The 10,364-nt window shown below is 45.1% G+C and overlaps 1 protein-coding gene across 1 annotated transcript in view; it reads right to left on the bottom strand.

Annotated features, from left to right (window-relative positions):
* Positions 1-2,281: 2,281 nt before the first annotated feature.
* pomt1 (protein-O-mannosyltransferase 1) overlaps positions 2,282-10,364 on the bottom strand; it is a 79,277-nt gene continuing 71,194 nt past the window's right edge. Inside the window, 3 exon segments of the mRNA XM_084308767.1 lie at positions 2,282-2,595; positions 3,103-3,280; positions 8,703-8,829. Of these exon segments, the coding sequence (XP_084164893.1) occupies positions 2,421-2,595; positions 3,103-3,280; positions 8,703-8,829 (480 nt within the window). The 3' untranslated portion in view covers positions 2,282-2,420.

The following is a 10,364-nucleotide window of genomic DNA, read 5'->3' as shown; positions in this document are numbered from 1 at the left end:
GGGGGCCCCTATGTTGAGAGTGATGGATGAGGAGGTGCAGTTGCCTGCTCTCACCACCTGGGGTCTGCCCGTCAGGAAGTCCAAGACCCACTGGCAGAGGTCATAGTTCAAGCCCAGGTCCCTGAGCTTGGCTATGAGTTTGGAGGGGACTATGGTATTGAATGCTGAGCTGTAGTCGATGAATACTGTAGCATTCTCACATAGTTCCCCTGCCTCTTGTCCAGGTGTGATGCTGCCGTGTGCAGCACATGGGCTATGGCGTCCTCCGTGGACCTGTTGGGGCGGTATGCAAATTGCAGGGGGTCCAGGTTGATGGGGAGGGAGGAGCAGATGTAGCCCTTCACTAGCTTCTCAAAGCACTTCATGGCTATGGAGGTGAGAGCTACAGGGCGGTAGTCGTTGAGGCAAGCAGGCTTGGATTTTTTGGGTACAGGGATAATGGTGGACTTCTTCAGACAGGTGGGGATGACAGCCTGTTCTAAGGACAGGTTAAATATGTCAGTGGTGGGGCGGTCAGGTGGCGTAGCAGAGATTGCGCTTGTCACCAATGCAAGAGGCTGCGGTCTCGACTCCCGGAGTCAGCATTGCTTGGGGCTTGGGCTGATCGCTATACTAACCTGTTTGGCTGGGTTAGGGGGAGGGCAAGTCCTGGGTGGGAATCTGGCGTTGTGGACAGCGACGCCTACAGGTCAGGTCTGGGCGCTTGCTCAGCGGAGGCAGGACTTGATGAAGGCAGCGTGACCTCCCACGCGTTACACTTCACCAATGAGAGTCCTCGCTGCCAGGTGAAAAAAGAGTCACTGGCTGTCGCCGCGCGTGTCGGAGGAAGCATGCGGATGACTTCAGGGTTCCCTTGTACCGACCAGTAGGAGAACATGCGCACAACAACCAGGTAGGGGAGGGGGGTAAATGGCACATCGACTAAATTGGGACAGGGAGAAAACAGAGAAAAATCTGAGAAAGAGAGGATAAAAAATAAATATATATATACTGTATATGTCAGTGAATACCGGGGCCAGTTGGTCGGCACAGACTTTTAGGACGCGGCCGGGGATACCGTCCGGTCCTGCTGCCTTCCTGATATTCACTTTCTTAAAGGTCCTCCTCACCTCATGTTCTGTTATCCTGAACACTGAGTCTCCATCAGCAGCGCCCCCCCCCCCCCCCCCCCCTCTATTGCAGTGGTTTGTAGGCTGGTGCTGTTATTCCCAGCCTGAAACCTTGCATAGAAGGTATTGAGATCATTTGCTAAGGAGATGTCACTGTTCAGTTTGAGCGAGGTGCCTTTGTAATCTGTCATCGTTCTGAGGCCCTGCCACATAGCTCTAGAGTCAGCCTGTTCATATTGAAGTTCAATTTTATCCCTGTAGCGCCTTTTTGCTTCTATTACTGCCCTCCTAACGTTGTATCTCGCCACCTTGTGGTCATTCATGTTACCTGCCACAAGCCCGGCGTTGTAGGCTGAGGTGCGCGCTTTCAGAGCTTCGCGGACGGATTTGTCTACCCAGGGCTTTTGGTTTGGGTAAACTCTAATTGTGGTAGTGGGGATTGTTTCTTCCACCAGTACAAACAAAGTCCAGCACTGTTTCCGTGTAGTCATTAATGTTATCTGTGTTATCACGGAACACCCCCCCGTCTGTACATTCCAGTGCAGCTTGGAGCGTTTCCTCTGATTCTACAGACCATCGCTGCACATCTCGCGATATTGGGTCATAACAGACAATACATTTAGTGGTAAGGTACTCTGAATGATGGACGCTTACATTTCACTAATGTAATGTTTTCCCAAGAAACTCACTCTCAAGACTCAATTGACTCAAATTATAGATAATACCTGAAACAGTTACTACTTACCTGTAGCTGTATATTTTACTTTTATGTAAACGTTTGATCAACAAACGTGACTCCTTATAGAAAACTTCTCAGTAATTATGAAGATAGTTGACAAGGAGTAATTATAAAATCCTTTATAAGGTGTTATGATTGTTATAAAGCAACAATAATTATAGTAGTATAAGTACATTATAAGTATGTGTATAATGCATTATAGACATGGTGTCATAGGAAGAGTTACTGAGTTTAGTATTCTAGTGTAAGTTTCTCCAGACCTCTCTTGGTAGAGCTTGAGGTGTGGCCAGCAGTAACAACATCACTCTTTCACCTAGAGGTCGCTGTTTGACAACATCACAGATTATACCTTTAAAATGCTGCGTACAGATTAGGAGACAAAACACTGGATCTTAATCACATTTGATAAAAAAATTAAAAAAAAACTCAGACCCTGCTTCCATGGCTTTTATTGTAAAAGGAGTCTAGTGTTAAAATAAAGAACAGATCTGTCGGAACATGAACCTGATCCACAGAACCGCAGTTTGACCAGTAGGTCTCTCTTCCTGTCTGTCTCTCCATCTTCCTGTGTGTCATTGTCTCCTGTAAAGGATGTCCCAGCTACGTCTCCATCGCAGGGCGCTGAGCTGATTGGCCGATAGCTCTGGGCTTCCATAGGTCAAAGGGCAGAAGGTGGTGTAGGCCAGGTACACCGAACACCCGCCCGCCAACACACACACACACATGGCCCTGCGCTGGGAGGGGCAGCTAGGGGGATGGGGAGGGAGGGGGAGAGAGAGAGAGAGAGAGAGAGAGAGAGTTATTTTATGAACTTTATGAAATCAATTATTTGGGGGTGATTATTAGAAACAAACAACGTCACCTCCATGTGGTCTATTTCTCTATCAGCTGATATCATATGATTCTGTTTATCTACAGAATGCGAAAACTATTAGCGCTATTATTTATTAGATTTGGTCGTTTATAGCAACATGTTTAAGCTAATGCCAACCATATCACCATACTGTGTGAAAATGCTACACTGCTGTGTATAGAACATGGTTAGTCTGAATTAATCAATATGTCCACTCACTTGCTGTGTGAATCCTATGAAGAATGATATCTGCTTGTATTCTCACATGAGCTCAGTATTGGTCATTACACAGAACCTTGACCTTATCTCAGAGTAATGTGTAGATATGTTTAGGAGTCCAGTCCATGTGTGAAAGGGGCTTGTGTGTGTGTGTGTGTGTGTGTGTGTGTGTGTGTGTGTACCTCAGAAGGTGTGTGTGTATGTGTTCCAGCAGGGCGGGGGGCAGCAGCAGGAGGAAGGTCAGGGCAGGCAGGTAGTGATACAGGAACAGACTCTTCTCCATCAGGAAGAACGGCAGCAGGTTGACCAGCCAGCCGCCCACACACACACACCAGACCTGCTGGAACTGGGCCCACACAGCTGGGAGACACAGACACACACAGTGATTAGGAGCAGACTCCACACTATGGGAAACATAAAGGTTGTAAATCGCAGGGATATAATCTCATATGAATCCAATATATTATACCTACATAATTCAGAGATAACGATCCCCCCTCTTTTAGAATGAATTACCTCTTTCGGTGACTTATCCGGATACACAATTAAGTGGACAATTCTTATTACTTGTATTATTGCACAATCGCTGCGGGCATGACCACCCGCATTTCACTGTATGCTTGTATGCCATGACAAATAAAACTCTTGACTCTTGACTTGACAAAGAGTGACTTTATGCCTCTCTCTGACATCTTCACCCCCGGTTTCTTGGAAAATCTCCCATTCAAATTGGCAAAAGACCGCCTCACCTACAGTATCTTGGCCTGACCATACCCAAATATCCTAAATTAATATTTAAATTGAACTTTGCGGACTTTGTTTCAAGACTAAAACAATGCATTTAAAATTTGGAAATGCTGCCACTCTCCATGATTGGCCGCATAAACTCAGTCAAGATGGTTTCTCTCCCCAGGTTCCTCTACATTTGTCAAAATCTTGCCATTTTTCTCACAACAGCTTTTTTCAAAGAACTGGACTCTGTAATTCTGTTTTACATCTGGAATTATAAGAATCACAGAATCTCAAAAATGCACTTGCAAAAACATAAGTCTGAGGCCATGTTTAGACGGAGAGAGTCTGAACAGAAACCGCAAAAGTCGTCTTGCGGTCTCACTTTAAATGTTGCGTTTAGACTAGTGTTTTGGGATGGAATTCTGCGTGCAGACGAGGCTGTAAAGACTCGAGATGACGGAGCCCCGCTGTCACACGATTGGCGCAGATGTCACATGACCAGAAACGTCAGTGGCCAATCAGATCGCCTCAGGTCGTTGAGACAACCAGACGTGCTGAGAAGACCCGCCCTACTCTGCCTCTGATTCGCAGACTGTGGGTGGGGGAATGTGATTGGACCAAAGCAGAGTCACTCACAGACAGTGGCTCCAGTCACTAATAGTTGCGATAGCCGCGGGACAGATTATTGTGTATTTAAAAAGTACTGCCAATGTAGCCTTCAGGTGATCGCCATGGATAGAATCAGACATGCTTTGTTTACGCTTCTAGGCTACTGGCGTCTGGCGCATGCCTGTGATGTAAGCAGTACGCGGGGGACCCTGATGGAAACAAGACAAACGTCTTTCTCAGGTCTGCATCCCCTTAACAATTGTATGTATTGAGCCGTACTGTATTGTACCCATTCTGCAATCTGTTAAATAAAGTTTTCATTCATTCATTCACACGCGACGAGAGCCTTGACAACCCTTTCGTCATAGTTTTATGCGGTTTGACAGTTTAGATGATAGCGCAAAGGTTTATCGTTTCTAGGAATTCCACCCAGGAAGGTGGTTTAACTTTTTTGCAGATTCTCCCCGCAAAAAGGCTGTTGCCATATAAACAAAAGGCACATCCGAAAAAATATTTTTGCGGATTCACCTGCTAGTGTTTCCGTCTAAACAGGGCCATAGGGAGGGCTGGCCTTGCCAGTATTTAGGCACTACTACTGCGCTGCCAATGTAAGGGCTCTGATGTACTGGCGGCAAGGGATTGGCGGCAAGGGATTGCAGGTGAATTGACTCCCGGGGCCCCCTTGTGGCTGAGAATGGAGGCCAATTCCCTTGTCAACTCCTTGCCAGCCATGCTATTATTAAACCAGGGACCTTAGGAAGCTTGAATTTAAGTTTTGTCATGGAAAACGCCAATCTGTTTCAATCACTATTTTTTAGCTCCATGGACAGACAAGGGTTACCTTGCCTGGAGTGGGAAGGGGCTAGTTTCCATAGACATAGACGGTCACTTTGCATCCTTCGATCTACTAAAGAGGAAGTTTGAGTTGCCCGGCACCAACTGGCTCAGATTTCTACAAGTCAGATTATGTTCCATCCAAAATTCACACTTTCGAAGAGCTCCCAATTGAACATGCTTTCTTTGATGTATTGCTGAGCCCTCCCCACTCCAAGCACCTCATCTCTAGGTTTGTATGTCTGTTTGACAACTGCAATACAGCCTCTACTGAGAAGATTAGAGAAGAATGGCAGGGGGAACTCGGTATTGATTTATCTGACACTATATGGGAAAGGATTTTGTCTGTAGTACAACTCTGCTCAGTTAATAGTAGACACCAGCTGATCAAAGTCTCCACTACTCCAAACATAGATTGCACAGGATCTACCCTTCTGTTTCAACACTGTGTGACAGGTGCCAGGTATCAGAAGGCACACTTTCTTATGCCTTCTGGTTATGCCCCTCACTAACAGGATTCTGGGCCAAAATATTTGACTGGTAGTCTAAGGTCAACAAAATAACTTTACAGCCGGGGGCAGCGCTTGCCATCTTCGGCTGCTCGGAGTCCTCTCTGAACTTTCCTGCAGCTGTCCAACAATCTCTGACACTGGGGCCAACGGTTGCTAAAAAACTCATTCTGAAGGAGTGGATATATGTGTTTTGATATATATATATATATTTTTGTATCTACTTTTTCTCCTCCTTTTTCTGTATTTTTCTCCCATCCCAATTTAGTCGTTATGCCAATTCCCCCCCTCCCCTTCCTGGGTGTTGCTCGCATGTGCCCCCCACTGGCCGGTTGTAGGGAGGATAGAAGCCCATCGCATGTCCCCTCCGATACATGTGTAGGCAGCCAGTCGCATCTTTTCACCTGCCAGCGCGGACTCTCATTTGGCGAGGAGTAACGTGTAGGAGGCTCACACTGCCCCCGCCATTTTCCTGTCTCTGCTGTGCAGGCACCCCAACCGACCTGTAGGAGTCGCTGTTTACAACGTCCAGATTACCACCCATCGACTTCCCACCCGCTAACTCAATTGAGCCAATTGAGTTAGTATGACGGCCGGCCCAAGCCGGAGGCAACACAGACAGCCGGATTCGATACCGGTGTCTCATGCGTTGGTGACGAGCGCAATGTCCGCTGCGCCATCCAGCCACCCTTAATATTTTCTTTTTAATGTATTTTGATTTTCACTGTCTTAAGTGTGTTTGTTTATCATGTTTGTATATTGTTTGTCACATTTGTACATTGTTCTGAAAAATGTTAAATAAAAAATATTAAAATGTTTTTACAGATTAGGAGAAGGAGATAGAGGATCGTTGTGATGGTACTATTAGACCATAGACATATAGACCTACTGTATTAGGCATCCATACATTATCTTAACACTTTGGGTGCCGGGAGCCGTCTTTAGACGTCTTTGCTGGCCATGCTAAAGTTGCCGGGGGACGCTGTACGTCGTCTTTATATCAATATTTCAAAAATCTGCGATCGGATTCATAATGTCCCTCCGCTGGCCTGAGATCCACCAGCAGGACCCACTGAGCTCTCTGGCGGTTCAGGAGCGCCATCTGGTGGCCGATCGGCGCAAGCGCTTAACAGGAAGCGCACTAGAGGTTTTGCTAGACGTCCGTATTGCTTCCGGCCACTCGGTACATGTCCCGTGACTCTAGCTCGTCACTCTACATAGCGATCGATTGCCAATAACTCGATAAACAACATGATTTGGACGTATATACCATTATACAAGCTGGAGATGGACCGGGTAATAATATATCCCATAATGATAAAATTTCTACTCGACGATGATCGCCCAACGGCGCGCGGAGACTGGGGTGAGTTTCAGCGTGTAACGTTACCGTCTTCGATAATAACTGATATTATCAACATTTGACCCACATTAGATGATTGGTATAACGCTGCCCACGGAATTATAAACGCCCCCTCGCCCATCCGGTCAACATCAGATGACGTGTAGTAACTTCTAGAAGTACGTCTAGTTGGAATTTTTTATATCGCGCTGATTGCCATCAAACTGTATTTCATCATCAATATAATGCATTTGGGGCTATATATCACGTTCTGGAGAAAGCTGCAGAAAGAGATGAAAACATACTTATACATTAGACCATACTTTACTATGAATATGTGAATGAAAAAGTTTAACGTTGCTACACAATGAACAATACATATAGGACTTTGAATGGGCCCTAATAATGGCAATGTAGCAATAGAATTTAAAAAGTTATAGCCCTGCAAAGAAGGGGACTTTCTCCATAGACAAATAGCGCTGGCAATCTATGGTATATCATTAATTTAACCTTAGGCAACCAAAGTGTTAATGAAATTCAGCTTTCAATTTTAAGGAACTCTCCTCTTCAAGGAACTATGGCAGCACTTATCTCAAAGGGTTCTATCAGAATTTATAAACAGGGTTCTATTATAACCTATAAACGGGGTTCTATGATAACTCATAAACAGGGTTCTATCTGAACCTATGAACAGGGTACTATCAGAACTTATAAACAGGGTTCTATAAGAAGTTATACATGGGGTTATATCAGAACTTTGGAATGTGACCTGTGGTGGAGTCCCCCAAGGCAACATTCTTGGCCCACTTCCATTTGAGTGTTTATTACTGACAGATGACTGTACAGAGAGTTGGACAACATTTCACTGTCAAACATCTCTGCCTAAAGAGGAAGTGTAGTGACAAAACATTGAGATCAGCCTTAGAAAGATGTAGTGACAAAACATTGAGATCAGCATTAGAAAGATGTAGTGATCAACATTCAGACCAGCCTTAGAAAGATGTAGTGACAAAACATTGAGATCAGCATTAGAAAGATGTAGTGATCAACATTCAGATAAGCCTTAGAAAGATGTAGTGATCACCATTCAGACCAGCCTTAGAAAGATGTAGTGATCAAGATTCAGATCAGCCTTAGAAAGATGTAGTGATCAACATTCAGATAAGCCTTAGAAAGATGTAGTGATCACCATTCAGACCAGCCTTAGAAAGATGTAGTGACAAAACATTGAGATCAGCATTAGAAAGATGTAGTGATCAACATTCAGACCAGCCTTAGAAAGATGTAGTGACAAAACATTGAGATCAGCATTAGAAAGATGTAGTGATCAACATTCAGATCAGCCTTAGAAAAATGTAGTGATCAACATTCAGATAAGCCTTAGAAAGATGTAGTGATCACCATTCAGACCAGCCTTAGAAAGATGTAGTGACAAAACATTGAGATCAGCATTAGAAAGATGTAGTGATCAACATTCAGACCAGCCTTAGAAAGATGTAGTGATCACCATTCAGACCAGCCTTAGAAAGATGTAGTGACAAAACATTGAGATAAGCCTTAGAAAGATGTAGTGATCACCATTCAGACCAGCCTTAGAAAAATGTAGTGACAAAACATTGAGATCAGCATTAGAAAGATGTAGTGATCAACATTCAGACCAGCCTTAGAAAGATGTAGTGATCAACATTCAGATCAGCAAAGGTTCTATCCGAACTTATAAACAGGGTTCTATTAGAAGATCAGCGAGCGTACATACCATCAGGTATATCTTTTAGGCCCCTCCTCCTCCTTAGCAAGTAAACCAGCGCTAGCAGCTGATAGGCTAACAGGCTGATGTTGGCCACGCCCCATGACACCGGGTTACCAATGAGATGGATCTGGGCCTGAGGGAGACACCCAATCACAAGGTAACAGATCAGCACAAAGCAGAGAGTTGTATTAAAGCAAGTTTCTGGAGTGACATACTGTTGGTTTTTGAGATGTTGGAAGCAGACAATGTTAGCATCATGCTAAACATGCTAGTGGAAATCAATTGTGGGCATGAACAACACGGTCTCATCAGAAAACGAACTGCAGCCCAAAGGGCTTCAGAGCAGTAAAATAGACATAAGATCAGCATCAAATAAGACTATTAATATAATAAAAGCAATGCAGAGAATAAGAAAAAGCGTGAAAAGCAATGCAGACAATAACAATACAAATATTGATTCACACAGTTTACAACCTGACAGTCTGTCTTCCTGTGTGATATCTACACAGTTTAAAACATGGCAGTCCTTCTTCCTGTTTGATACCTACAGTTAAAAACCAAACAGTCTTTCTTCCTGTTTGATACCCACACAGTTTTAAACCTGTCAGTCTTTCTTCCTGCATGATACACACACAGTTTAAAACCTGGTAGTCTTTCTTCCTGTTTGATACACATACAGTTTAAAACATGACAGTTGTTCTTCCCTGTTTGATACAACAATAAAATATATCTTATTTACAATACAATAATCACAGTGTGGATGTAATGAGTGCAAAGTGGCAGGGTGTATCAAAATATCAGCATAAGCTACAATAAAATAGCTCTCATTTACAAAAGTCAAAGATCCTTCAGTAACATCCTTCACTATAGAGAACCCTCCATACGGAGGTGGAGTGGATAGGGTAGAGTGGATAGGGTGGAGTGGATAGGGTGAGGATGGAGTGGATAGGGTAGAGTGGATAGGAGGAGGGTGGAGTGGATAAGGTAGAGTGGATAGGATGAGGATGGAGTGGATAGGAGGAGAGTGGAGTGGATAGGGTAGAGTGGATAGGATGAGGATGGAGTGGATAGGGTAGAGTGGATAGGATGAGGATGGAGTGGATAGGATAGAGTGGATAGGAGGAGGGTGGAGTGGATAGGAGGAGGGTGGAGTGGATAGGAGGAGGGTGGAGTGGATAGGGTGGAGTGGATAGGAGGAGGGTGGAGTGGATAGGAGAAGGATGGAGTGGATAGGAGGAGGGTAGAGTGGATAGGAGGAGGGTGGAGTGGATAGGAGGAGGGTAGAGTGGATAGGAGGAGGGTAGAGTGGATAGGAGGAGGGTAGAGTGGATAGGAGGAGGGTAGAGTGGATAGGAGGAGGGTAGAGTGGATAGGAGGAGGGTGGAGTGGATAGGAGGAGGGTGGAGTGGATAGGAGGAGAGTGGAGTGGATAGGAGGAGAGTGGAGTGGATAGGAGGAGGGTGGAGTGGATAGGGTAGAGTGGATAGGAGGAGGGTAGAGTGGATAGGAGGGGGGTGGAGTGGATAGGAGGAGGATGGAGTGGATAGGATAGAGTGGATAGGAGGAGGGTGGAGTGGATAGGAGGAGGGTGGAGTGGATAGGAGGAGGGTGGAGTGGATAGGGTGGAGTGGATAGGAGGAGGGTGGAGTGGATAGGAGAAGGATGGAG

This window comes from Notolepis coatsorum (genome assembly GCF_963971535.1).
Source record: "Notolepis coatsorum genome assembly, chromosome: 2".
Classification (NCBI taxonomy): domain Eukaryota; kingdom Metazoa; phylum Chordata; class Actinopteri; order Aulopiformes; family Paralepididae; genus Notolepis; species Notolepis coatsorum.
The sequence above is the reverse complement of the archived record's forward strand: the minus strand, read 5'-3'. Positions and strand labels throughout refer to the sequence as shown.